Source organism: Macaca thibetana, chromosome 1 (assembly GCF_024542745.1).
Source record: "Macaca thibetana thibetana isolate TM-01 chromosome 1, ASM2454274v1, whole genome shotgun sequence".
Taxonomy (NCBI): domain Eukaryota; kingdom Metazoa; phylum Chordata; class Mammalia; order Primates; family Cercopithecidae; genus Macaca; species Macaca thibetana.
Window position 1 is genome coordinate 126656691 of NC_065578.1, and position 27741 is coordinate 126684431.

The 27741-nt window shown below is 47.7% G+C and overlaps 4 protein-coding genes across 19 annotated transcripts in view; 2 read left to right on the forward strand and 2 right to left on the reverse strand.

Annotated features, from left to right (window-relative positions):
• Nucleotides 1–12495, reverse strand: part of TPM3 (tropomyosin 3) — a 38297-nt gene extending 25802 nt beyond the window's left edge. For 8 of the 15 annotated variants that reach the window (XM_050755191.1, XM_050755194.1, XM_050755202.1 and 5 more), the window contains exons 1-2: nucleotides 12191–12495; nucleotides 11466–11591 (exon numbers count right to left, since the gene is read on the reverse strand). In XM_050755191.1, the coding sequence (XP_050611148.1) occupies nucleotides 11466–11591; nucleotides 12191–12307 (243 nt within the window). In that variant the 5' untranslated portion in view covers nucleotides 12308–12495. Of the gene's footprint in view, nucleotides 1–2644; nucleotides 2902–11465; nucleotides 11592–12190 lie in introns of those variants that run through there. The other 7 variants (XM_050755210.1, XM_050755216.1, XM_050755206.1 and 4 more) reach the window with 3 other exon arrangements.
• UBAP2L (ubiquitin associated protein 2 like) overlaps nucleotides 1–27741 on the forward strand; it is a 340775-nt gene that overhangs the window by 240781 nt on the left and 72253 nt on the right. The window lies entirely within an intron of this gene.
• Nucleotides 1–27741, forward strand: part of HAX1 (HCLS1 associated protein X-1) — a 169270-nt gene that overhangs the window by 64876 nt on the left and 76653 nt on the right. The window contains exon 1 of one of the 2 annotated variants that reach the window (XM_050755245.1): nucleotides 18810–18813. The exons of the other annotated variant lie outside the window; for it this stretch is intronic. The gene's annotated coding sequence lies outside the window, so the exon portion shown is untranslated. Of the gene's footprint in view, nucleotides 1–18809; nucleotides 18814–27741 lie in introns of those variants that run through there. 2 annotated transcript variants of the gene reach the window in all.
• Nucleotides 19654–27716, reverse strand: CFAP141 (cilia and flagella associated protein 141). The gene is made up of 4 exons (XM_050756021.1): nucleotides 27373–27716; nucleotides 26667–26707; nucleotides 21010–21139; nucleotides 19654–20095 (listed from the first exon to the last, which is right to left on the reverse strand). Exons 1-4 carry the CDS (start codon nucleotides 27403–27405, stop codon nucleotides 19994–19996), a joined length of 306 nt encoding a protein of 101 aa, XP_050611978.1. The 5' UTR covers nucleotides 27406–27716; the 3' UTR covers nucleotides 19654–19993.

A 27741-nucleotide genomic window follows, 5' to 3' on the forward strand; every position in this document is an offset into this window, starting at 1 on the left:
TAACAGGTAGACCAAACAACCCTCCTCCCATCCCACAGGTGTCTCCTCCTCAGTAGGGGTTCAAAATTCAGCAGAGCAGAAAGTCAAAAGATTAAGCTTCTTCAGGCTGGGGAGTAGAAGTAATGATTTCATCAATATTTAACTATTACCCTACTTCCCCATTCTGAGGACTTCCTCACTAGACCTCAGCTCAATAAGCAAATTTGGCAGGCTCTGAGTGAGAGTAGCTTAAGAAACATCACCCCAGGCCGAGTGCAGTGGCTCATGCCTGTAATCTCACCACTTTGGGAGGCTGAGGCAGGCAGATCACTTGAGGTCAGGAGTTCGAAACCAGCCTGGCCAACATGGTGAAACCCATCTCTACTAAAAAAAAAATTAGCTGGGTGTAGTGGTGGATGCCTGTAATCCCAGCTACTCAGGAGGCTGAGACAGGAGAATCACCTGAGCCTGGGAGGTGGAGGTTGCAGTGAGCAGAGATCATGCAACTGCATTCCAGGCTGGACAGCAGAGCAAGTCTCCATCTAAAAAAAAAAAAAAAAAAAGAGGGGGGGTTGGGGGGCAGGAACCACCCACCTTAGAACTACTCCTAGAATGTCCATATTTAAATACTGAGCCTAAGACTCTGCAGCTCAACACATGGCCAGTTCCTCTGGCTAGCCTGTCTTCCTCTTTAAAGCTATCTGGTCTCCAGAAGAAAGGAGATGAGAAAGTACCATTGGCCATAAAGTCACCCAGCCAGTCCATCTCACTTGAACAGATAATGAGAAGTTGCTGGCAAACTGAACAGAAGAAAAAAATCTACCTAGAAAAAGGTGACTGAGGAAGACAACAAGCTCCCATCCCAGCATCTCCATGCCCAGTTATAAAAATAAGTGAGTATTCCAACAATCTTTAAGTATTTAACCTAGAGGGCAGATGTCCACCAATTACCATGCTTTTCTGAAATCCACCCCCTCCCTCCCAAAAACATTCTCAGTTATTTCCCAGAGGAGCAGCCAAAAAGAAAAACAAAAATAAAAACTTACCAAGGGAAAGAACAAAGAATAAACCACATGAGTTCTTTCACTGGATCTTAAATTTTAGCAACAGTTACTTTACTCTCTCAAGATCCTCTAAAACCTCAACTCCTATCAGCTCCATCTATTAGACAACACCCTAGACCCTGGAAAATCTTTTTTTTTTTTAATTGAAACAGTCTTGCTCTGTCGCCCAGGTGCAGTGGCGTGATCTCAGCTCACTGCAAGCTCTGCCGACCCTGGAAAATCTTATGGCTTACACTAAAACTAATCAACCTCTTTTAATCAGAAAGTCGTTTAAAGAAATCACTAGAATAGGCTGGGCACGGTGGATCACACCTGTAAATCCAGCACTTTGGGAGGCAGAGGTGGGTGGATCACCTGAGGTCAGGAGTTCGAGACCAGCCTCGCCAACATGGCGAAACCCCCGTCTCTACTAAAAATACAAAAAATTAGCTGGACGTGGTGGCACGCTCCTGTAATCCCAGCTACTCAGGAGGCTGAGGCAGGAGAATCACTTGAACCAGGGAGGCGGAGGTTGCAATGGGCCGTGATCACGCCATTGCACTCCAGCCTGGGCGACAGAGTGAGACTCTGTCTCAAAAAAACAAAAAAGAAAAAAATCACCAGAATCACCGTTCATTCCACCAACATTTTATGTTCCCACTTTCAGTTGAACAAATATTCCACTAGAGTCACCTGGAATTCATTATTCTGTCTCCACCAAATTGCCCAAGTCAATCAGAAACCTTGAGACTGGCACGCCATGTAATTCTCTGCCATACACTCGCTTATCAGCTCTGCTCGGAAGAAATGTTCTTAACCAGTTCGGCTTGCACTGATCACACTTCCAGGTCATTGTGGGTAGGGCCAGGCAAGTTTGGTTGGCTCCTATATTTGCACTAATGTTGAGAGAAGTACTATCCCCTCCCCTGCCGTTTCACGTAGATTGAGTGGGTGTAGCAGCTGCAAGAGCACCCCGTAAGAGGAAGGGCCCCTGGCCAGAGGTTGAGAGGCGGTCCTGTGGCCTCGAGCTCCTCCAGGGAGGGAGGGCACCGCGCTTCCTCTCAGCCAACTGCTGCCTCATTTCCTGAGCAAGAAGAGGGAGCGGAAAAGCTGCCAGCAGGCAGGCCGGGGTCTTTCCGGCGGTTCCCACCCCACAGCCCTCACCATTTCACAGGAGGCTCAGTACTTCCTCTCCCCGAACAGAAAAGCACCCACCGACTGTAACCCCTTGGGCAGGAAACCTCAAGCAAGAGCAAAGTTCTCCCACCCTCCAGGGGGAAGTGGGGGGAGGGAGAAGCCGCTGAGCCCCTCCCCCGGCCGCGCCCGGATCAGAGGGACTGAATGAATGAGGTGGAGAAAAAAAAAAGAGGAGGAAGGCCACACCCCAAACCCTGTGCCTCAATTCCTTCAAAGGTCAAGCCTGCTCGCCCGAGCACTCAGTTTCCCCCTCGTCCGCTTGCTGTCCTACTGGAGCTGAGCCCCACCCATCCTCCGCGCTCCCAACTTCATCTCCGAGCAGGCCGGCCCTCAGAGGACCATGCTCCACGGCAAAAGGGACCTTATTCCGCTTGCCGGCTACTCCAGAGCCTGACCCTCCCTCATGAGCCTCGCCATCTCCGTACCTGTTCCCGAGCCCGCCTTTCTCCCTCAACTTCTCGTTGGAGGCGCTCAGCTCGCTCCTCTGCATCATCTGCCTGCTGCTGCAGAACCTGGATCTTGCGCTTCACCGCCTCGATGGTGGTGATCCCAGCCATGGTGCCCACCCAGCTACTGCTCGCGCTCCGGTTCCTGCCTCCTCCGCTCGGCGTTGCAGCCTCCTCTCACCCTTACTTCCGCCTGCTACGCCCTGAAATACCGGAACTTACCAACCCGCCCGGATGTGACGTTCCTCTGCCGCGCCCTCCCACCGCCAGGCAGGCGGGAAGGCAGTCCACTGGAGGGAGAGCCGCGGCAGGGAGTAGATCCTCCCAGTTGCCCCGGGCTACTGCTCCCGGCCTTACCTTGGGCCAGTAAACTGGGACGGGGTTGGGACGAGGGAATGTTACTATGGTAACTGGGCGGCGCTTCGTGGTCTAGCCTTTCCCGCCAGGCTGGCTGCCCACAATGGTTGCGCCCTTTGCAGGTAGTCCGTTGACCTTACACTCCCGCAGTTGGCCCCCACTCCCGCAGTTGGCCCCTCACTCCCACAATACCGATACCCCTCACCGCTCACTGTATTTGCTCCACAATATAAACATCCTACAAGTCTCTGCTTCCACTCACCCCACGACAAACTCCAAAACCAAGTTCTAAGAAAAGTCTAAAAGACTTTCTGGGCCTCAGGCTTCAAAAAGCCCCACTCAGTCTCCTTTCAAAGTCAACTCAGGTAGGTAGGTTCTCTCTCCCGTCTCCTGGAAGTCAATGAATGGAACTGTCGGAGTGGAAGGAATGTGGCAAGTTGGCACAAATTCTCATTCTATTTGGCATGGTATGAACTTAAGTGCTATTTGGAACAGACTTTTCCCTTTTTTATTTATTTATTTTTTTTTTGAGACAAGATCTCGCTCTGTTGCTGGAGTGCAGGCGGTGGCGAGATCACAACTCACTACAGCTTCGAACTCCTGGGCTCAAGCGAGCCTCCTACCTTAGCCTCCAGAGTAGCTGGGACTACAGGTGCACGCCGCCCCATCGGGCTCCCTGTTCTTTTATTATTTTTGTTTTGGTTTTTATTTTTTGGGACGGAGTCTCCTCTGTCGCCCAGGTTGGAGTGCAGTGGCGCGATCTCGGCTCACTGTAAGCTCCCCCTCCCGGGTTCAAGCGATTCTCCTGCCTCACCCTACCAAGTAGCGCCCTCCACCACGTCCGGCTAATTTTGTTGTAGTTTTAGTAGAGACAGGGTTTCACCGTGTTAGCCAGGATGGTCTCGATCTCCTGACCTCGTGATCCGCCCGCCTCGGCCTCCCAAAGTGCTGGGATTACAGGTCCCTGTTACTTTTGAGTGTCATTATGCACCAAATTAACCAACCTTCCAGCCCCTCCAAACCTTGGAATGATTCAGGACTTGGTAATTTAATCATCAGCTGAGTGTGGTAGCTCATGACTGTAAGCCTAGGACTTTGGGAGGCTGAGATGGGAGATGGCTTGAGACCAGGAGTTCAAAACCAGCCTGGGCAATATAGCAAGACCTCATTTCTAAAAATTAATTAATTAATTAATCATCACTTAAATTCCTTTTGTAGATGAGAAAGATATGCCCCCATTTTATCAGGAAGAAATCCTCTATTACAGACTACTGTCAGCCGACACGGGTGACTCATGGCTGTAATCCCAATATTTTGGGAGGCCAAGGCGAGAAGATCACTTCAGCCCAGAGTTTGAGACCAGCTTGGGCAATATAGTGAGACCTCGTCTCTACAAACAATTAAAAAATTAGCCAGGCTGGCCGGGCGCGGTGGCTCAAGCCTGTAATCCCAGCACTTTGGGAGGCCGAGACGGGCGGATCACAAGGTCAGGAGATCGAGACCATCCTGGCTAACCCAGTGAAACCCCGTCTCTACTAAAAAATACAAAAAACTAGCCGGGCGAGGTGGCGGGCGCCTGTAGTCCCAGCTACTGGGGAGGCTGAGGCAGGAGAATGGCGTGAACCCGGGAGGCGGAGCTTGCAGTGAGCTGAGATCCGGCCACTGCACTCCAGCCTGGGCGACAGAGCGAGACTCCGTCTCAAAAAAAAAAAAAAAAAATTAGCCAGGCCTGGTGGCAGTACTTCTGTAGTCCCAGCTACTCGGGAGGCTGAGGTGGGAAGATTTCTTGAGCCGGGAAGGCAGAGGTTGCAGTGAGCCGAGATTGCACCACTGCCTCCGGTCTGGGTGACAAATTGAGAGCCTGTCTCAAAAAAGTAAAAAACAGATGACTGTTACTAGATCCTTCATGCAACAGCCAGATATGTGCCTGTAAACTGTACTGTAGAATCGAGCCTCCATTCTGTTACAACTTTCACCAATTTCACTGCCACTATACTAAGTACCCCAAGGAACTGTTGGTGAGTTAGAAACTTCCCCTTGGCCAGATGTGATGGATCATGCCTGTAATCGCAGCACTTTGGGAGGCTGCAGCAGGTAGATCACCTGAGGTCAGGAGTTTGAGACCAGCCTGGCCAACATGGCAAAACCCCGTCTCCACTAAAAATACAAAAATTAGCCGGGCATGATGGTGCCCACCTGTAGTTCCAGCTACTCAGGGAGGCTGAAGCAAAAGAATTGCTTGAACCTGGGAGGCAGAGGTTGCAGTGAGCTGAGATGGCGCCACTGTACTCCAGCCTGGGTGACAGAGTGAGATTCTGTATCAAAAAAAAAAAAAAAAAAGGCAAAACAGACCAGATGCAGCGGCCTACGCCTGTAATCCCAGCACTTTGGGAGTCCGAGGCAGGTGGATCACAAGGTCAGGAGTTCAAGACCAGCCTGGCCAAGATGGCGAAACCCTGTCCCTACTAAAAACCACAAAAGAAAAAAATAAAAATAATAAAAATAAATAATAATAATAAACTAGCCAGGTACGGTGGCAGGCACCTGTAATCTCAGCTACTTGGGAGGCTAAGGCAGGAGAATTGCTTGAACCCGGGCAGCAGAGGTTGCAGTGAGCTGAGATCGTGCCACTGCACTCCAGCCTGGGTGACAGAGTGAGACACAGTCTCAAAAAAATAAAAATAAAAATAAAAATAAAAGAAACTTTCCCTACTGGCACTGCCATGCAGGATTTCTGGAAGCACAATAGTAAAGAGACTTGAGAATGTTATCTTCCCTCTTATTTCTTTGTATTCCTTCCACCTTCCCAGTAGGTAATCGTGATAAATTTTTTCCACTGGGGCAGCTCTCTTTTCTCCTAGAAAATTAGGACATGGAACAGGACTTATAACAAAGAGTCCTAATCCCTGAAAGGAATAGTAGGCAAGACAGTTGCTACCCTCAATGTTTAGTTCTGAGAATGCTCCCTCCAGAGCCTCTGTCTTCCTATCACCTTTTGGAAATACCGAGCAATGAGACTATTCAGAAGAAACAACTTGGATAGATAATAATTTTCTCAATAGAGTAACCTGCACACTGATTTTTCCCCCAGAAATTAGGAAGGAAGATCAGGGTTCTGACACTTAATAAACTCTACCCTGATGGCCTAAGAATTTTTCTAACTTGCTTTGGAGAAGTCTGATCAAGATGTGGCTGAAGTGACACTTTGTCATCTGGGTGCTGCTCAGCAGGGGGCACTATTGTACCTCCCTGTGCCCTGGTAAAGAAGCAGAAGACCTCATCCTAGCCAAACCAAAAGGGTGTTGAGAGCACCACTGCATTCCTGAGACTGGTAGATTTGAGCAGATAATCTCCTCTTGATCCAGGGAAACAGATGGACTGACTCATGATAGCCTTTAGAAGCACAATGGATAGCCAGCAAGGGGCCCAGTGCTATTGTTTTCCTAGTAACCAGCAATACAGTATATCAACAGGTGTATATGTCCATCGTTGTCCCTTCTGTCCCCATCCTTCCCACCACCTGTCCCTAAAAAACGATGTTATGACTCTATGTCCTAACAATGCACTCCTCTTTCCCTTTGTTTCTCCCTGAACAGCATCTGATTTCATATTGGATTAAAATGATCTTAGATGTGGTTGCACAACAATGTGAATATGCTACTACTGAATTAGACATTTTAAAATGGTTAAAATGGTAAGTTTTATGTATGTGTATTTTACCACAACTTAGAAAACAAAGTTAGACAAACTTAGGGAGGAAAAAAACAAAAGTGTGGACTCGCCTTGCCATACCCTTGCCCTTTCTTTATTCAAGCAGTCCTAGTAAATCCTGCACTTTTCAGAAAGGCTTGTCAGATAACCTGAACTGCTTGTGTAAACATGTAGTTATTGACTCCCTCCTCCTTCTCTACCCCTTATATCTACATCAAGATAATATGCTCTGTTTACTTATTTATTAACCTCAAGGACAAAAGCTGAGCTGTTAACTTCCTTTGTATTGGACAGAGTATATTCCCCCCAAAGATGCATATATTAGGCTGCTGATGACTCTTACCTTTGTTTTCTGCTTTTAACCTTGTTGCTCCTTATTCAGCACCTCTCCCAATTCCTATAAACACTGTAATTTCCTTCTTTGACCCTTTGAGGCAGGGGTCATCGAACTTTTATGGTCTTGTGGCCAGAGAGAAAAGAAAGCCAGCAGATAACATGTACATGAATGAGCATGACTGTGTTCTGATAAAACTTTATTTACAAAACCAGGCTGTTGCAAGATTTAACCCACAGGTGGTAGTTTGCTGACTCTAGCTTTGAGGAAAGAAACCTTTCTTCTTGCTTGCTCCTGGCCATAACCTTCCTCTCCTGTTTCTTGTTCTTATGTATATCTCTGAGGGTACTTTCTGACTTGGGAAAGCTAATGAAGGGAAGAGGGGTTGAATGAGTATTTTTAACCCTCACTTTACATACTTAAATGGGTTTTGGTGGATTCCTATGTAAATATGAAGAAGTTTCTTTCAAATGAATATACTGAGTAGACCATATCTAGGTGAGGGATGCTATGTGTGTGTATGTGTATGTACATGTGTAAAACAGATTAAGATAGACAGAATTCATCCCCAGGAAATCCTTTTATATTCCTAATGATTTTGATGTATTGCATAGAGACTCTGTGTCATTCTCCTTCTCATGATCTCAGGTTAGACTTGTTTGTTCTTTCTCTTGGTCCTGGAAACACCTCCTCAAGCCCACATACTAGCTGTTTCAGCCTAAGAACAGACCCAGATTGATGTTACCCAATTTATCACAAAACTGTTATTAACCTGACATTGTGCTAGTTTGTGAAAACTTCTATCTTCATGCCCATATGTTAGAAACAGATCCATTCAAATATACCAGGAACCTAGGCTATACAACTCCAGCAGGCCATCCACTTGCCCAAAGCCTGGGGGTAAGCTATAGATTTGGTAGGGCTGTTTTTTGTTTTGTTTTGTTTTGTTTTTTGAGTTTTCCAAGAAGGGGGAATTATTATTATTTTAAATAGAGACAGGGTATTGCTCTGTCACCTAGGCTGGAGTACAGTGGCATTATCATAGTTCACTGCAAGCTTGAACTCCTAGCTTCAAGCGATCCTCCCATCTCAGCCACCTGAGTACCCAGGACTACAGGCACATGCCACCACACCTGGCTAATTTTTTTTTTTTTTTTTTTTTTGAGACGGAGTCTCGCTGTGTCGCCCAGGCTGGAGTGCAGTGGCCGGATCTCAGCTCACTGCAAGCTCTGCCTCCCGGGTTTTTACGCCATTCTCCTGCCTCAGCCTCCCGAGTAGCCGGGACTACAGGCGCCCGCCACCTCGCCCGGCTAGTTTTTTGTATTTTTTAGTAGAGACGGGGTTTCACCGTGTTAGCCAGGATGGTCTCGAACTCCTGACCTCGTGATCCGCCCGTCTCGGCCTCCCAAAGTGCTGGGATTACAGGCTTGAGCCACCGCGCCCGGCCCACCTGGCTAATTTTTAAATTTTTTGTAAGGATAGGGCCTAACTATGTTCCCCAGGCTGGTCTTGAACTCCTGGCCTCAGGCGATTCTCCTGCCCTGGCCTCTCAAAGCAAAGTGCTAGAATTACAGGTCTGAGCCACCACACTGAGCACAAGAAGGGAGAATTAATAGTTTATGGTGGCCTGGCCAGGTGCGGTGGCTCACGCCTGTAATCCCAGCATTTTGGGAGACCAAGGTGGGCAGATCACAAGGTCAGGAATCGAGACCATCCTGGCTAACACGGTGAAACCCCGTCTCTACTAAAAATACAAAAATTTAGCCAGGCATGGTGGCGGGTGCCTGTAGTCCCAGCTACTTGGGAGGCTGAGCAGGAGAATGCTGTGAACCTGGAAGGTGGAGCTTGCAGTGAGCTGAGATGGCACCACTGCACTCCAGCCTGGGCGACAGAGCGAGACTCTGTCTCAAAAAAAAATAAAAACAAAAACAAAAAAACCTATAGTTTGTGGTGGCCTTAATTTTTGGAAACAATGAGTTTAAATGATGTATATTATCCAGTTTGTGTTTCTAACTTTTGGCATAATATATTCAATTCCCTCCACTTTCCCTGGCCACTGAAAGTGGCGGAAAACAAAACAGAAGATCAGAAACCTAATGGCAGAGGCCAGGCATGATGGCTCACACCCCTAATACCAGCATTTTGAGAGGCTGAGGTGGGTGGATCACTTGAGGGCAGGAGTTGGAGACCAGCCTGGCCAACATGGTGAAACCCTGTCTCTACTAAAAAATACAAAAAATTACCCGGGCATGGTGGTGGATGCCTGTAATCCCAGCTACTCAGGAGACTGAGGCAGGATAATCACTTCCTCAGAGCCGAGATCTTGCCACTGCACTCCAGCCTCGGTGATAGAGCAAGACTCTATCTCAAAAAAAAAAAAAAAAAAAAAAAAAAAGCTCAGGCACAGTGGCTTAGGCTGGGCGCAGTGGCTCACTCCTGTAATCCCAGCACTTTGGGACACCGAGGCAGGCAGATCACTTCAGGTTAGGAGTTCAAGACCAGCCTGGCCAACATGGCGAAACCCCGTCTTTACTAAAAAAAATACAAAAATTAGTTGGGTATGGTGGCACGCACCTGTAATCCCAGCTACTCGGAAGGCTGAGGCAGGAGAATGGCTTGAATCCAGGAGGCAGAGGTTGCAGTGAGCCAAGATTGCGCCACTGCACTCCAGCCTGGGCAACAGAGCCAGACTCCATCTCAACAACAAGAATAAAAAGAAACCTGGCTGGGTGGGGTGGCTCACGCCTGTAATCCCAGCACTTTGGGAGGCTGAGGCAGGCGGATCACCTGAGGTCAGGAGTCTGAGACAAGCCTGACCAATATGATGAAACCCCGTCTCTACTAAAAATACGAAAATTAGCCAGCCAGGTGTGGTGGCGCTTGCCTGTAATCCCAGTTACTCAGTAGGCTGAGATAGGAGGAGAATCACTTGAACCTGGGAGGTGGAAGTGGCAGTGAGCCGAGATAGCACCATTGCACTACAGCCTGGGCAACAAGAGTGAAACTCCGTCTCAAAAAAAAGAAAGAAAGAAAAAAAATCTAATGGCAGAGAGACCAAATATGAGGATCTAAAAGCATTTACGAATGGTTCATTCTGTCTGTCCTTCTAGCTATTTTCCAAAACCAAATGTGATTTTATTTTATTGATTTATTTTTTGAGATGGAGTCTCTCTCTGTTGCCCAGGCTGGAGTGCAGTGGCACGATCTCAGCTCACTGCAACCTCCGCCTCCTGGGTTCAAGCGATTCTCCTGCCTCAGCCTCCTGAGTAGCTGAGATTACAGGCACCCGCCACCACACCTGGCTAATTTTTGTATTTTTAGTAGAGACAGGGTTTCGCCATGTTGGCCAGGCTGGTCTCAAACTCCTGACCCCAGGCGATCCACCCGCCTCGGCCTCCCAAAGTGCTGGGATTAGAGGCGTGAGCCACCACGCCCAGCCCAAATATGATTTTAAATATTACATGCTTCTTTTTTCCTACTAACTCAGTTCACTGAGAGACTTGTTTCCACCAATACTGGAACATTTTTGTTGTTGTTGGTAAGATTCCTATGGTACTTTTCTTCTAAAAAACTTTTCAATCTAATCTTCCATTTATCTTTGCGGCAAACTTCAAGGTTGAAGATGAAGGAAAGTAGGTGATGACGGGATAATATGACATGGAAAAGAGAATTTATTTTATTTTAGAATGGGAAAATTCAGCCCTAGACAAGCTGAGTAATTACTCACGGTATAGAGTGAAGTCTGGTGGTGATAACCTTTACCCTCTAAGGTTCCTTCTTAGTTTCTATTATAGTCTGTCACTGTAAGGATCTCTCTGCTGCCCTATGAGCAATGCTTCGTATGGCATCTCCATGGCATAAAGGCAAATGCCCACATTGGCCAAGATAAATAAACCCATATAGGGCCAGGTCAGTGTGACCTCCATTTCCCATTGTGAAATCCGAGCTGGTTTTGTTGGACAGTTGAGAGATGAGAGGTTCCCTATTAATACACATATCCACATGCCAAGACTTGGACATAAAAGCTAAGAATGTAGCATGGGGGAGGAGGTAGGATAAGTGACAGCATTCTGAACTTCGAGTCCCCTCTCTGTCCATGTCCTGGGAAAGATAATTAAATTCCTGGGCTGGTGAGAGGAGATAAATGAGACTTTTACATGTATTAAAAAAAAAAAAAAAAAAAAAAAAACTTTTCTTTTAACGTGTTGGAGATGTCTTAAGGAAAGAAAATACCTGCCATTATGAGAAAATACCAGCATGTGGTTATATGCAAAAATGTACGTGAGTATATATGTCTGTGTTCCATGAACCCACAAGCGTGTTTGGAATTTCTTCATACATTAACATAAAGATCTATATGTGTAGATTAAACCCATCCTCCGTCTCTCTAATACTCACATCAGCAGCCTTCTTCTCTGCCAGTTCCAGCTTCTCCTGGGCATCCTTCAAAGCTTCTGAATACTTGTCCAGCTCATCCTCTGTCCCTTTCAGTTTCTTCTGCATGGCTGCCAGCTCATCCTCCAGCTATAGGAGCCCAGAGAGTCACACACAAAAACACACAAACACAACAATGCAGGGTTGGACCCTGGGCTCTTGGAGCCCTGAGTGTAACCTCCATGTTACCGTCCCTAGCGAGACACACTTTCTCCCCAGCCACTTCCAGCCCACTGCCTCAGGAGTTATGCTGTAGCTTGGCCTGTGACTGTGTAATCTCTGATCCTAAGATGACCAAGCCATCCTGGGTTTTCATCCAAGACCCTTGGATGGTAAATATCTAAAGTGTAGATGCCCGTGATGCTATTTGAGTGAAAAGAGATGCTCTTTCCCTTTAGAACTCTTACCTTTTCCTCTAGAAGTCAAGGGTTCTTCCAAAACATGATCCATTTCTACTTAAATTCAGCAGACATACTGTGGCTCAGAAGAGGCCACTGACTTTCCCAAGGTCACAAAGGCAGTCTGAGACAGATATGTTAGATGTCCTCTGCTCCTCCAGTGAGGCTGGGGAGTCCATCCCACCCCAAAATGGAGGTGACACCAGTAGTCACTGTCTTTCCCATGACAACTCCCTTCCATTTCACAGTCTTGTTCATTAGCAGATGAGAGAGACCGATGCTAGTGCCTACCTGTTTACTTCTTTCTTCTGCCTGCTTCTGCTCAGCTTCAGCTTGCTCTGCCCGATCCAGAGCATTCTCCTTATCTAACTTCAGCATCTGCATCTTTTTCTTGATGGCCTCCATCATGAGCAGTGGCTGTTGGTAGGCTCACCTGTGAACACTGGAGAACTGGAGACTGGGGCAAGAAAGAAGGGGCTGCTGCCTGAGTGACCAGGAGGTCCCCAGACTTGAGTCTTTATCTGTGCTCATAGCTCCACCTTTTGTTCCTAATATGGTCTTTGCAGCTCCCTCCACCCCATCATTGTTCTCCTGGGGGAACACAGGGTGAGACGCTTTGATGAACTGACATCACCAGCAAAAAAATATCTAGGAACAGCTGAGGCTGATTTTAGACAATGGAAAGTGGGGGAGGGAAGAGGTTCTCCCTGACCCTAAAACTTTCCACTCATTCTGGGCAGCTCTATGGATGTTTTAAAAGAGCAGGAAGAGGGCAGGGAAGAACATTAAAATAGAGAAGGGTACTTCGGCAATTCTAGGTTGGCAGTTTACATCCAGAGGGTCCTGGTTGCCTTTCAGCTTCCCCTTTCACTCTCCCCCAGACCGTGTTGAATGCTGGTCAAACTCCATTAGCTGAGTTTTAGCTTTCGATTTCTGGTATTCAAGGAGCTTGGGCAACAGGGAAGAAGGGAGGTCACAGATGATCCTTGACAATTCTCCCAGATCCCCAGATCAAATTGCTGTGCTATTTTGAGAGTCTCCAATTGGCAGAGAGACTTTTTTCCTCCCCACTAAGAGCCACAAGAGTAGAGTAAGAGGGTGGGGTTGGAATCTCCAAGATCTATCCCAGAGCTTCAAGTGAGGTGGGGAGAGAAACAGGGGAGGGTCAGAACAGTACAGACAGGATAATGCCCTCTGTTTTCCCACAGTAATCTTAAAATAGAACTGTTGTACTCTCTCCTCTTCTTCCCTTTGTCTTCTCCCTTCTTAATTCTCCCCAACACTGCCGCTCACCACATCATCATAATCATCATTATCAGCTCTATTCTTCCCAGTTTAGTTCCAGGCCATGTTTATTCTTCCATTGGGAGCCTTGTTACTAACAGGTGGCAAGGATACCAGTCCACTGGCACCATACACCTGAAAATATGCCCGGGGAGAGGGGGGCACTGTTCAAGGTGACCAGATATATTGGACAAATATAAATGGCTCTAGTTAGTCATTTATGTCAAGGATAGTGAGAGTTAATGCCAAGCCCCAGCAATGGGAGAACTGAGACACCCACCAGACCAGTGGGTAGAGCAGAGCTGGAGTCCACTCTCAAGAGCTTCCAGTCACTAGAGGTAGATAGGCAGATAGACCATCAGCTGACTCTTGACAGAGAGAGGAGAAACCAAGTCTCCTTTCCCTGGAGATTAGCCAGGGAAGGGGTTAGGGAACAGGGAGAGGAAGGAGTAGAAAATGGGGGTGGGGTGGGCAGGTGAATAAGGGGGAGAAAAATACGAGGACAAGAAGAGATAAAGAAAAGAGATATGTCCCTTCTAGCATAAGGGGACAAGAAAGAAAGATTTGATCCTCAAATTCCAACTCTCTCCCACTCCCACACCAGCCCTCTTAGGTTAAGATTGAAATCCACATAGGTTGCAGCTACTGGACTTTTGGGGGGGTCCTGGAGAAGAGATTCAGTAAAAGAGACAGGAGCCCCAGAGATTGAAGTATGAAAGAGGGTGGTGCTGAATCACCAGCTGCTGTAAGAATATGTTTGACATTTAGTTGGTTCCTAATTAAACAACCCAATATCAAACATATCACACAGAAGCAGGCAGGAGAGCTTTGGGGGTCATCTGCCTTCCTCCCAGTTGCAAAGAAAGAATAGCGCAGAAACCAGGCACCAATCATGTCTAGATGGAGAGCCACCTCCTTGAGGAAGGGTACTGGCCCCTGCTCTTCACCTCCCAATACAGCCAGTTCTTGCTTATCGCCCTACGTGTCATCCCTGCCTCAGCTCCTCCTCTGCCAGCACCTGGCCTTTGCTGGATCACGTTGGCCTAAACCAGGAAGAATACCTGGAAGGGCTCCACATCCGGGCAACTATCATTCCCTAGAGCTCCCACACAGAGCTTCTCCCCCTGATGTCACGGCCCCAGCGCCCAGAGGATCAGCTATGTCAGCAGCTCCTCATCAAAATTGCCACCTGCTCTCTTCAATGCCATTCCAGCTGCCCTGAGGCTTTCCGGGGCGGGGGCAGAGGACTTGTACATCCTGCTTTACCTTTCCAACAGAACTCCTAACCTTCCCAGATCACCCCCACAAGACTACTGAGGTCCGTTCAGGAGGCACCATCCTGGCACTGTCCTGCTCTTAAGTGCTGCAGATGCTTGGCTCCCCCTTTCTGCCGGCTTAACGCTTCTCACCTTCTCCCCATGTCCTCCAGGCATCCTCGTTAAAGTCACCCTTGGATGTCCAGAAGAGAAGAATAACTTATCTCCCTGGCAGGCTCCATCGTGGGCTCCAGAAGAGAAGACTTAGAGTTCCCCACCTTGCCTGGCAGAAATGAAACTAAGGCTTTAGGTCGAGGGTAAGAGAGGAAACTTCTGCCAGGAAGCAGCCTGCAGTCCACAGGAGTCCTCTTCTCTTCTAGGGCTTTTTACCAGAACTCCAGTCTGGCTTCTCCAAGGGTTTTCCCTCACAGGAATCCAGCCGGATTCCCATATGGGGGATTTCTGTTTCGGAGAGAATCAGATCTGTTGAGTGTCATGTGGCAGGCAGATGCTTCTCTCCACTGTGGCAGAAAAGAGCCCAAGTTATAGCAGCATTGGGGGCTGGGGGGCTTGAGTGGAAGTGTGGGGGTGGGAGAAGGACGCTCTGCTTCAGCCCCCAGGCCTGTTCCATGTGTCCTTGTTCCCATTCCAGACACCCACCCCAACCCCCAGCATATACCAACTCCACAGTGTCCTTGATCGAGATCAATAGCTTGTCCCAAGCCCCAGTCAATTCCTGTTGTGTGGCTCTTGCCTTTCAGGGGAAGACTAACAAATGGGCATATACAGGCCCCAAGGTAGGCACCTGTGATGTTGTCTTATGTCTTTGTTCCTTTTTGGCTCCTAAAGGGGATATGTATGTAATTTGTACTTTCTTGCTCTCCCTTCTTACCCTTAACCCCTCAAGTTCTAGTTCCTTTCTCTGAGAAAGTTACCCATACTCAAGAACCAGAAGCTGGAGGAAGAGAGGCTGGGAAAGAGACTAGCAGGAATGAAAGGACTTTAATGTTTGGGGCACTAGAGGAACAGAGAGGCAGACTGGGAATGTGGAGGCAGGGGAGGAGCAGCTGTCTTGGAAGGATACTTTGTATGGCATACCTAGGCAGAAACATCAGATGGCCTTTGATGAAAGCTGTTTAGCTCTCCTGGAAATACCTACTATGCAGCCATTTCAAACAGGAATGAGCCCCTCTGAGCCAGAGGAGCTGGGTATAGCATCCACCACAGAGGGAAGAGGGGCTGAATGGGTGTGATGGGGTGATGTTATGAGAGCAGACAGAATACACAGAGAGGATCAGAAGAGATGGGCTCTGTAGGGAGCCAACCTGCCAATACTGGAGCCAGCCTGGCACTGACAAGCCCTGGGGGAAGAGGCCAAGGTCAGGGATCAAGGCAGAGGGGATGGGGCATTCTGTGGGTTCAAAGGAACAGAGGAAAGAAGAATAGAAAAATAGAAGGAGTTGGTGAGGGAGTCTGGTTGGAGGTAGGGGGAGCCCAGGTAATGGAAAGGAATTAAGGAAAAAAACTATCATAGGAGCAAGAAAACATCATTATGGGTTACCATTTATCGGACATTTTGTGCTACTTGCTGCTAAGTGCTTTATTTAATCCCCATAGCAACCCAGTGAATTAGGCATTATCTCCCTTTTTACATACAGTATAAGGAACTATAACTCTGAAAATTAAAATAATTTGCACAAGGCCACGCAGTCAGTGACAGAGCCAGCACTGAAACCCAGATCTATCCAGTGTTAAAGCCTGTTCTCCTAATGCCAAGCTATACTGCCTATGCAAAAGAAGCAAAGAGTGGCCTGGGAGACACATATGGGGGAGGATTGAAAAAGTTAAGGGGCAGGCCGGGTGCAGTGGCTCATGCCTGTAATCCCAGAACTTTGGGAGGCCGAGGCAGGCGGATCACAAGGTCAGGAGTTTGAGACCAGCCTGGCCAACATAGTGAAACCCTGTCTCTACTAAAAATACAGAAAAAATTAGCCAGGCATGGTAGCGGGCGCCTGTAGTCCCAGCTACTTGTGAGGCTGAGGCAGGAGAAGCGCTTGAACCCGGGAGGCAGAGGTTGCAGTGAGCCGAGATCGTGCCACTGCACTCCAGCCTGGGTGACAAGAGAGTGAGACTCCATCTAAAAAAAAAAAAAGAAAAAAGAAGTGAAGGAGCAGCTGGCTCTTTGGCTCATGCCTATAATCCTAGCACTTTGGGAGGCCTAGGCAGAGGACTGCTTAAGCCCAAGGGTTCGAGACCAGCCTGAGCAACATAGTGAGACCCCATCTCTAAAAAAAAAAAAAAAAAAAAAAAAAAAAAAAAAAAAAAAAAAATAGCCAGATGTGGTGGCATGTGCCTGTGTTTCCAGCTACTCAGGAGGCTGAGGAGGGAGTATTGCTTGAGCCCAGGAGGTCGAAGCCACAGTGAGCCATGATTGCACCACTGCACTCCAGCCTGGGCAATGGAACTAGACTGTCTCAAAAAAAAGTCCTGGTGCCGTGGTTCACACCTGTAATCCCAGCACTCTGGGAGGTTGAGGTGAGCGGATCACAACATCAGGAATTCAAGACCAGCCTAGGCCGGGCGCGGTGGCTCAAGCCTGTAATCCCAGCACTTTGGGAGGCCGAGACGGGCGGATCACGAGGTCAGGAGATCGAGACCATCCTGGCTAACATGGTGAAACCCTGTCTCTACTAAAAAATACAAAAAACTAGCCAGGTGAGGTGGCGAGCGCCTGTAGTCCCAGCTACTTGGGAGGCTGAGGCAGGAGAATGGCGTGAACCCGGGAGGCGGAGCTTGCAGTGAGCTGAGATCTGGCCACTGCACTCCAGCTTGGGCGACAGAGCGAGACTCCGTCTCAAAAAAAAAAAAAAAAAAAAAAAAGAAAAAAAAAGACCAGCCTGGCCAATATGGTGAAACCCTCTCTACTAAAAATACAAAAATTAGCCGAGCATGGTGGTGGGTGCCTATAGTCCCAGCTACCCAGGAGGCTGAGACAGGAGAACCGCTTGAACCCGGGAGGGGAAGGTTGCAGTGAGCCAAGATTGCACCACTGCACTCCAGCCTGGGTGACAGAGTGAGACTCCATTTCAAAAAATAACAAAAAAAAGTGAAGGTGAGATTGAGATGAAGCTTCAGAAAATAGAGGGTAGGGGAGGACACAGGCAAACAGAAGGAATAGGCGACTCAGTCTCAGGTTTCTGGGTCAAATCCAGGTCACATGTTTTGTCTCCTATAAAACTTACACCATACTTGTTATTTGTTCAGTGCCTGCCTCTCCAACTAGGCTGTGAATTCCACGTCATCTGGTGTGTAAGTACTCACGAGTAGTTGAAGATAGGGTTTGGGAAGCAGAGGTGATGGGAGCTGGGGGTTGAATGGATATGTAGCAAAGACAGAGGAATGGACATGGGTGGAGAATGATATTTGATTGGATAAGAAGACTGGTCTAGAAGTCAGCAAGCAACCTCTGGAGGACCTGGGTCACAGAGAAATCTCCTGAGGGAGAACATGGAGGATACCTACTGTGTGCCAAGCACTGGGCTTGCTCTGTATTGCTATATACATTATCTTATTTAATTCTTCAAATGATCCTATGAGATGGGTATTATTGTCCTAATTTTCAAAAGAGGAATTTTTTTATTTGAGATGGAGTCTTGCTCTGTCACCCAGGCTGGAGTACAATGGCACGATCTCGGCTCACTGCAACCACTGCCTTCTGGGTTCAAGCAATTCCCCTGCCTCAGCCTCCCAAGTAGCTGGGATTACAGGGGGCCGCCACCACACCTGGCTAATTTTTGTATTTTTAGTAGAGTCAGATTTCACCACATTGGGCAGGCTGGTCTTGAACTCCTGACCTCAGGTGATCCTCGTGCTTCGGCCTCCCAAAGTGCTGGGATTACAGGCGTGAGCCACCACACCCGGCCCAGAAGAGGAAATTGAGGCCAGTTAAACTAAATCACTTCCACATGATGGCACAAGAATTAAAGAAGTGAAGCCAGAATTTGAACCCACACCTGACTTCAAAGCCTGTGCTCTTATTTTTATACTCTACTGCCTCTGGATCAGTGGGATGTGTAGGGGCAGAGGAAGAAGCTCTGACACATAGAAGAAAAATGGGGGATTTAGTAGGAGACTGAAGGATGGAGACAGACTTGGGTTGGAGGGAAGGGTATGAGTTTTGCAGTGGAGACATAGGCACATAGAGTTAAGGTCAGGACAGGACAAGTGACCAGTGAGGATGCCAACGGCAAGGTGAGAGCACAGGGCAAAGTAATGTATAATGGCACTTACATCAGGGAGCGATGGTGTGTTCAGGGAGTGTATTCAGGGACTCATGGTGTATTCCTACAGCTGTCACTGGCTGTGAAATGGGGGTCTCTGGCTTGGGATGTCATTCACATGTAAAGTGGACCCTTTTTATTTTTGAGACGGAGTCTTGCTGTCACCCAGGCTAGAGTGCAATGACACAATCTCAGCTCACTGCAACCTCCGCCTCCTGGGTTCAATCGATTCTCCTACCTCAGCCTCCCAAGTAGCTGGGATTAGAAGCGCCTGCCACCACACCGGGCTAATTTTTTGTATTTGTAGTAGAGATGGGGTTTCACCATGTTGGCCATGGTTGGCCAGGCTGGTTTTGAACTCCTGACCTCAGGTGATCCGCCCATCTCAGCCTCCCAAAGTGCTGGGATTATAGGTGTGAGCCACCCCGTACGACCTGTAAAGTGGACCCTTGTAAGTAAAGTTGTCTATGGCCTTCATATGATGCACATGGTCAATCAGTACTTTTCAGTATTTTTCAGAATTTTGAGTGCCTTTGACTGCTCTTTCCAGCCCCCTAGAAATCCCACCATTCCTTATTTCCTTACAACTGCAACATTACCTGCCTGATTCCTGGAGACATTTAAGTCTGGAATCCTCTCACTTGGCATAGGTGGGAATTCAGGCCCAGCGGAAAGAGACTTGTCCAAAGTTTCACAATAACTAGCTAACTCAAAACCCAAAATGCAGGCCTCCTCACTCAAGCACCACAGTGTCTATAGATTAATAGCCACATTCAGAGCAATTTGTCCAAATATAAATAAAAGATAAGTGAAAGTGATATCTGAGAGGTGGCGAGCAAAATCCAAGAAGTTAAGATTACGGTAGCTGAAAAATAAGCACTTTTGAAACAAATCAAGATTTAGACCTGAAAGAATGAACCCAGTGGTCTAAGTCTGAACCTTTAAGAACTAACTTTATTTGTTATACCAAATCAGGATTCTCAACTCACAATGTCCACCCCTCCCCACCCCTGCCCCCTTACATCAATACAGTAAATCCCACTCCGACCACAAGGTGTCACTCTTGTTTTTACTGTTGTTCCATAGATTGTTTCCCAAACAGCAACAAGGGATTAACAAGAGAGTGGAGAAGTGAGAGTGGGAGCCCTGTCTTAAGTTCTGGGCAGACAGCAAGATCCAGGTACGTTTTGGGGAGGAGGTTCAAGGTGATAGAGGCTCTAGAAGGCTAGGTTTGCAGGCATGTTGAGAATGGAAGAACAGTGTTTTGGATGCCATCAGAATCTCTCTATATAAAAAGCTTTGCCCATCTGATTTAGTTCCTGCTGGTACTGCTGATGCTCCTTTTCAAACAGCTGGTGCAGGGCAGCCTGACGGACCTGATTGAGAGGGCAGAATAGTGTTGTTTGCCTCTGTTTACCACCCTTTCTTATTCTTTCTCCCTAGTTGCTTTCCCATTACTTGTGTTCTCTTGGAGCTAGACTTAGCTGTGACATAAAGCTGGGTGGTAGCAGAGAGGCTGAACCAGTGGAGAGGAAGCCTATCCAATTTTTTTCTCCACAGGCAAAGCCCTATATTCAGCAAATATTTGCTGAGAACAGACCATGAAACAGGAACTCTACTAAGTAACTGGGATACACAGATGGTTACATGACAGCAAGCGGGGACCCTGGGAGAGAGAGAGGTACTGAGAGGCAAGTGCTATGCACTAAGAGGCAGTTTTCTTTCTTTTTTTTTTTTTTTTTTTGAGACCGAGTCTTACTCTGTCACCCAGGCTGGAGTGCAGTGGCACAATCTCAGCTCACTGCAACCTCTGCCTCGGTTCAAGTGATCCTTGTGCCTCAGCCTCCCAAGTAGCTGTGATTATAGGCATGTGCCACCATGCCCAGCCAATTTTTGTGTTTTTAGCAGAGACATGGTTTTGGCATGTTGGCCAAACTCCTGGGCTCAAGCAATCTGCCTGTCTTGGCCCCCCAAAGTTCTGGGATTACAGGTGTGAGCCATCACGCCCAATATGAGAGGCAGTTTTGAGTCTCACCAAGATGAAGGGAGCAGGAACTACAGTATACTTTGGGACTTTAAGATGTGCCTTCCACCTGTAAGGTGGATGCAAAGAATCACTTAATGAAAAAGAGTTTTGGCAATGGAGTTGTGTTGCTCTGGTGTAATGCTGAAAACCTAGAGGCAAACAAGATAAAAGTGCAATGACACACACTAAGAGCTTGGAAAACTCAGTGGGCAAAGGCACAGAGCAGCAGTGAATGAGACTTCAGGCTGCCCTGCTAGAACTCACCATTAGTAGTTGCTTTTTGGCCAGTGCCAATTCCTGTACCATGGTGTCCTGCATCCTTAGGGTGGCATACGGGTTTCTTCTCTGGCCCAATGTCATTTGCCACAGACAGTGAGTATGTGAATTTCGCCACCTGCTCCAGGTACAGAGGTGGGGGTTGAATGGGTGGGTTAGAGTTAGGAGTAGAGACAAAAATCCCATAGAGTGAGGCTGTTTCTTTTTTCTTTTTCTTTTTTTTTTTGAGACAGAGTTTCACTCTTGCTGCCCAGGCTGGTGTATAGTGGCGCAATCTCGGCTCACTGCAACTTCCGCCTCCCAGGTTCAAGCGATTCTTCTGCCTCAGCTTCTCAAGTAGCTGGGATTACAGGCGCCTGGCATCATGCCCAGCTAATTTTTTGCATCTTTAGTCGAGACAGGGTTTCACCATGTTAGTCAGGCTGGTCTCGAACTCCTGACCTCAGGTGACCCACCTGCCTCAGCTTCCCAGAGTGCTGGGATTACAGGTGTGAGCCACGATGCCTGGCCCAAGACTGTTTCTTCACCTGGAACCTCTGCCCCACTGTTAGAAGACTGTAAAATCCTTGAAAGGGTAATTTAGAACCTAGTATGTATTAAGTACATAATATCATTTAATCATTACAATAACTATGTGGCATAGGCATTATTTATTTATTTATTTATTTATTTTTGAGACGGAGTCTCACTCTGTTGCCCAGGCTGGAGTGCAGTGGCGCGATCTCCACTCACTGCAACCTCCGCCTCCCAGGTTCAAGTGATTCTCCTGCCTCAGCCTCCCGAGTAGCTGGGATTAGGCATTAATTTTTACATAATACAGATAAGGAAACTAAAAGTTGTGAGATGCCCAAGGTCACTTAATGGCAGACCTGGGTCTCAAATCCAGCTTCTTTTTTTGAGACAGAGTCTCACTCTGTCACCCAGGCTGGAGTGCAGTGAGGCAATCTTGGCTCACTGCATCTCTGCCTCCAGGGTTCAAGTGATCCTCCTGCCTCAGCCTCCTGAGTCGCTGGGACTACAGGCATGTGCCACCACACCTGGCTAATTTTTGTATTTTTAGTAGAGACGAGGTTTCACCATGTTGGCCAGCCTGGTGTCGAACTCTTGACCACTGGTGATCCGCCTGACTCAGCATCTCAAAGTGCTGGGATTACAGGTGTGAGCTACTGCGCCTGGCCCCAAATCCAATTTCTCTAAAGCTAATATCCCTTCCATCATACTAGTGATTCTCAGCCCTGGCTAGACTGGAATCTTCACTGAAGTTTTAATTTTTTTTTTTATTTTTAGAAATAGTCTTAGGCCGGGCGCGGTGGCTCACGCTTGTAATCCCAGCACTTTGGGAGGCCGAGGCAGGTGGATCACCTGAGGTCGGGAGTTCAAGACCAGCCTGACCAACATGGTGAAACCCCGTCTCTACTAAAAATACAAAATTAGCCGGGGTGGTGGCACATGCCTGTAATCCCAACTACTCGGGAGGCTGAGGCAGGAGAATCGCTTGAACCCGGGAGGCGGAGGTTGCGGTGAGCCGAGATCGCGCCATTGCACTCCAGCTTGGGTAAAAAGAGTGAATGTCTCAAAAAAAAAAAAAAAAAAAAAAGAAATAGTCTTGCTCAGTCACCCAGGCCAGAGTGCAATGGCATGATCTTGGCTCACTGCAACCTCTGCTCCCAGGTTCAAGCAATTCTCATGCCTCATCCTCCTGAGTGGCTGGAATTACAGGCGCCCGCCACCATGCCCAGGTAATTTTTTTTTTTTTTTTTTTTGAGACAGAGTCTCACTCTGTCAGCCAGGCTGGAGTGCAGTGGCGCGATCTTGGTTCATTACAGCCTCCGTCTCCTGAGCTCAAGCAATTCTCCTGCCTCAGACTCCTGAGTAGCTGGGATTATGGGGTCATGCCACCACACCTGGCTAATTTTTGTATTTTTAGTAGAGACAGTTTCACCATGTTGGCCAGGCTGATCTTGAACTCCTGACCTCATGTAATCCACCTGTCTCAAACTCCCAAAGTGCTGGGATTACAGGCTTGACCCACCACGTCCACCTGCTAATTTTTAAATTTTTAGTAGAGATGGGGTTTTGCCATGCTGGCCAGGCTGGTCTTGAACTCCTGAACCTCAAGTGATCAGCCTGCCTCAGCCTCCCAAAGTGCTGGGATTACAGGAGTAAGCCACCATGCCAGGCCAGTTTTAAGCTTTTTAATATATAGAAGGAATATAAATATACATCATGCATGTACATATGTGTATATATCTACTGTTGGCATTTTAAAAAAATCAAAAGTACATTTTCCACATGTTGAAAAACTTGAATCCACACAGAAATATACTAAGTGAAAAGTAAAAACTCACTGGGTGCAGTGGCTCACGCCTGTAATCCCAGCACTTTGCGAGGCTAAGGCAGGTAGATCACTTGAGGCCAGGAGTTCAAGACCAGTCTGGCCAACATGGTGAAACCCCATCTCTACTAAAAATACAAAAATTAGCCGAGCCTGCCACGCACCTGTAATCCCAGCTACCCAAGAGGCTGAGGCACAAGAATCGCTTGAACACAGGAGGTGGAAGTTGCAGTGAGCCAAGGTCGCACCACAGCACTCTAACATGGATAGTGGAGTAAGCCTGTCTTAAAACAGAGAGACTCTGCCTCAAAAAAAAAAAAAAAAAAAAAAAAAGTGTTATCTCTGACTGGGCAAATATATATACATATATATATATACTTTGTTGAGAATGACTTAGTTTTTACTTTTTTTTTGAGTCAGAGTCTTGCTCTGTCACCCAGGCTGGAGTGCAGTGGCGTGATCTCCAGTCACTGCAACCTCTGCCTCCCGGGTTCAAGCAATTCTTCTGCCTCAGCCTACTGGGTAGCTGGGATTACAGGCATGTGCCACCACGCCCAGCTGACTTTTGTTTTGAGACAGGGTCTCATTCTGTTGCCTAGGCTGGAGTGCAGTCTGTGATTATGGCTTACTACAACGTCAACCTCTTGGGCTCAAGCAATGCTTCTACCTCAGCCGTCTAAATAGCTGGGACAACAGGTGTGTGCCTGGCTAATTTTTATTTTTTGTAGAGACGGAGTCTCACTATGTTACCTAGGCTGGTCTCAAACTCCTGGGCTCAAGTGATTCTCTGCCTTGGCCTCCCAAAGTGCTGGGATTACAAGTGTGAGCCACCACACCCAGCTACTTGTGCACGTTTTCAGAAAATGTTTCTATCATAAACTGGGAAGTACATCTTCTTTTTTAAAAAACATGAAATCAGCCGGGCGCGGTGGCTCACGCCTGTAAGCCCAGCACTTTGGGAGGCGGAGGCGGGCGGATCATGAGGTCAGGAGATCGAGACCACGGTGAAACCCCGTCTCTACTAAAAATACAAAAAAATTAGCCGGGCGAGGTGGCGGGTGCCTGTAGTCCCAGCTACTCAGGAGGCTGAGGCAGGAGAATGGCATGAACCCGGGAGGCGGAGCTTGCAGTGAGCCGAGATGGCACCACTGCACTCCAGCCTGGGCGACAGAGTGAGACTCCGTCTCAAAAAAAAAACAACATGTAATCAGGCCAGGTGTGGTGGCTCACTCCTATAATCCCAGCACTTTGGGAGGCCGAGGTGGGCAGATTACTTGAGGTCAGGGGTTCGAGACCAGCCTGGCCAACATGGCAAAACCCCAACGTGGTGAAACCCTGACTCTACTGAAAATACAAAAATTAGCCAGGTGTGGTGGCAGGCGCCTGTAATCCCAACTACTCGGGAGGCTGAGGCAGGAGAATTGCTTGGACCCGGGAGGTGGAGGCTGCAGCAAGCTGAGATCGTGCCACAGCACTCCAACCTGGGCAACAAGAGCGAAACTCTGTCTCAATAAATAAATATATATATATAAAAGCAATACTGTCATGAACATTCTTGTGTATGTACCTTCTAGTGCTTTTCCAAGTATGTATATTTAAGATAAATTCCTATTTTTGCCAGTTCAATGGGTATGTAAATTTAAATTTTGATAGATTTTATCAAACTGCCTTTGTAAACATGGCTGTATCAACCTAGACTCCTATTGAAATCATGTGGTGTTCTTTTTTTTTTTTTTTAGACGGAGTCTCACTCTGTCGCCCAGGCTGGAGTGCAGTGGCCGGATCTCAGCTCACTGCAAGCTCCGCCTCCCAGGTTTACGCCATTCTCCTGCCTCAGCCTCCCAAGTAGCTGGGACTACAGGTGCCCACCACTGCGCCTGGCTAGTTTTTTGTATTTTTTAGTAGAGAGAGGGTTTCACCGTGTTAGCCAAGATGGTCTCAATCTCCTGACCTCGTGATCCGCCCGTCTCAGCCTCCCAAAGTGCTGGGATTACAGGCTTGAGCCACCGCGCCCGGCCATGTGTTCTTGTTTCTTCACATCCTTGCTAGCTCTGGATATAACCTGTGAAACCTTAAAAAAAGGCTTCTCCTATCCCATTTCAGACCACTTTAATCAGAATCTCCTAGGGTTAAGAACTAAGCATCGGTGTTTATTTATTTAAATTAAATTTTTTGGTAGAGATGGGGGTCTTGCTATGTTGCCCAGGCTGGTCTCAAACTCCTGAGCTCAAGCAATCCACCTGCCTTGGCCTCCCAAAGTGCTGGGATTACAGGCATGAGCTAATGTGCCCAGCCCATTTTTTGTTTTGAGACAGGGTCTTCCTCTCTCACCCAGGCTGGAATGCAGTGGTGGCATCACTTGACCTGGGCTCAAGTGATCCTCCTGCTTCAGTCTGCTGAGTAGCTGAGACTATAGGCATGCACCACCACACCTGGCTGATTTTAATTTTTTTGGCAGATACAGGCTTTTCCTATGTTGCCCAGGCTGGTCTCGAGCTCCCGGGCTCAAGCAATCCCCCTGCCTCAGCCTCACAAAGTGCTGGGATTATAGGTTATAGGTGTGAGCCACCATGCCAGGCTTGCATCAGTTTTTATTTTTATTTTTTATTTTTGTAGAGACGGAGTCTTGCTCTGTCGCCCAGGCTGCAATGCTAGAGTGCAGTGGTGCGATCTTGGCTCACTGAGTTCAAGCAATTCTCCTGCCTCAGCCTCCCAAGTAGCTGGGAGTACAGGCACACACCGCCATGCCCGGCTAATTTCTTTTGTATTTTAGCAGAGACAGGGTTTCCCCATGTTGCCCAGGCTGGTCATGAACTCCTGATCTCAGGCAATCCTCTTGCCTCGGCCTCCCAAAGTGCTAGGATTACAGGCGTGAGCCACCGCGCCCGGCCGCATCAGTGTTTTTTCAAAAGCTCATCAGGGTGAAAAGGCTATGTAGCCCAGTCTTGTGAATCTTCTCATTTACTGATTCAACAAATACTGCACTACCAACCACATAGTTAGTACAAAGCCAGGCAACAAATACTTGAATTCTTAATAAAAAAAGAAAATAAAAACATGCTTCAATTTTCCTCCAGAGAATGAGAGGCAGGGGACAATAAAAACCAATCTATATCACCTAACCTACTGGGCACTAACAGGCTGATCTCATTTGCTTTGAGGACAAGGCTGCTTCTCACCCCTTCTGCATCTCTTTTCCTTCTTAATGAGCCCCTAAAGAGATGCAGCAGAATTGGGAGATGGCCCAGGGAAGAGAGCAGAGTGGAAAGGTCAAGCTGAAAGGTAAAGGGAGGGGATAGAAGCAGATTACCTGTCAACCATCTTCTTAAGTCCCACGGCCCTTTGAAAACTCTGCAAGAAAACGTAGTTCTGTTGATCTGCCTCAGTCTCCAGAACCTCACCCCTAGAACCCTGTTCTAATGAGAGACATAGACCTTTTTTTTTTTTTTTTTTTTTTTTTTTTTTTTGAGACAGAGTTTTGCTCTTGTTGCCCAGGCCAGAGTGCAGTGGCGTGATCTCGGCTCACCACAATCTCCGCCTCCCGGGTTCAAGTGATTCTCCTGCCTCAGCCTCTGAGTAGCTGAGATTACAGGCATGCACTGCCACGCCTGGCTAACTTTGTATTCTTAGTAGAGACAGGGTTTCTCCATGTTGGTCGGACTGGTCTCGAACTCCTGACCTCAGGTGATTTGCCTGCCTCAGCCTCCCAAAGTGCTGGGATTACAGACATGAGTCACAGCACCCAGCCACATAGACATTTTTGAGAAAGCAATTTCCTAGGGGGAAATAGGGAGGGGAAAGCTCTTTCAGAATGGATCAAAGAAAACATACAGGGGTTGGATGGAACACATATTTGAATACCTACTATGTTCTAGACATAGCCTCCCCTCCTGTTACTAACTACATTGTACCCTTGTTACATCAAAAGCCTTTCCCAGTAAAAGATGCACTTATAGTAAATTGATCTGGAAACCTCATCAAACTTCAGCCCAGCCCCTCCTTCCAACTCTGCGTACCTCTTCTACTTTTGTCATCTTTTCCACAGACATGTCTACAGATTTGCTTGATACAGCCTGAGGAGACTGACAGGCTCCTCTTTCTGTTTAGTTCAGTAACCAAGGTTTCAGTAGTCATAGTAACATTTACGCCTCCAACAATAACCCTGGGCCTAGGAGTTGATTGGCCACCTGGCCTGTTGCCCCAGAAACCTTGAAAGAATCCTTGTTCTGCATCCTTCTGTTGATGACACAGGCAATTCTATGAGCAAGGGTCACAGTCCTGATTTTAGGATTTCTTGTGCTAGGGTCCCAAGGAGTATCTGTATGGTCCTAGGTCCAGGGTATGCACACAGTCCCACCAATTCTCTGGAGGCAAATCCTCACGCC

Coding starts and splice junctions, on each gene's coding strand:
- CFAP141 (XM_050756021.1), bottom strand. CDS start 27,405: ATGTCTGTGGAAAAGATGACAAAAGTAGAAGAG. Junction 21,140..26,666: donor CTTAAGAAGATGGTTGACAG/GTAATCTGCTTC, acceptor TACCTGGAGCAG/GTGGCGAAATTCACATACTC. Junction 20,096..21,009: donor CCAAAAAGCAACTACTAATG/GTGAGTTCTAGC, acceptor CCTCTCAATCAG/GTCCGTCAGGCTGCCCTGCA.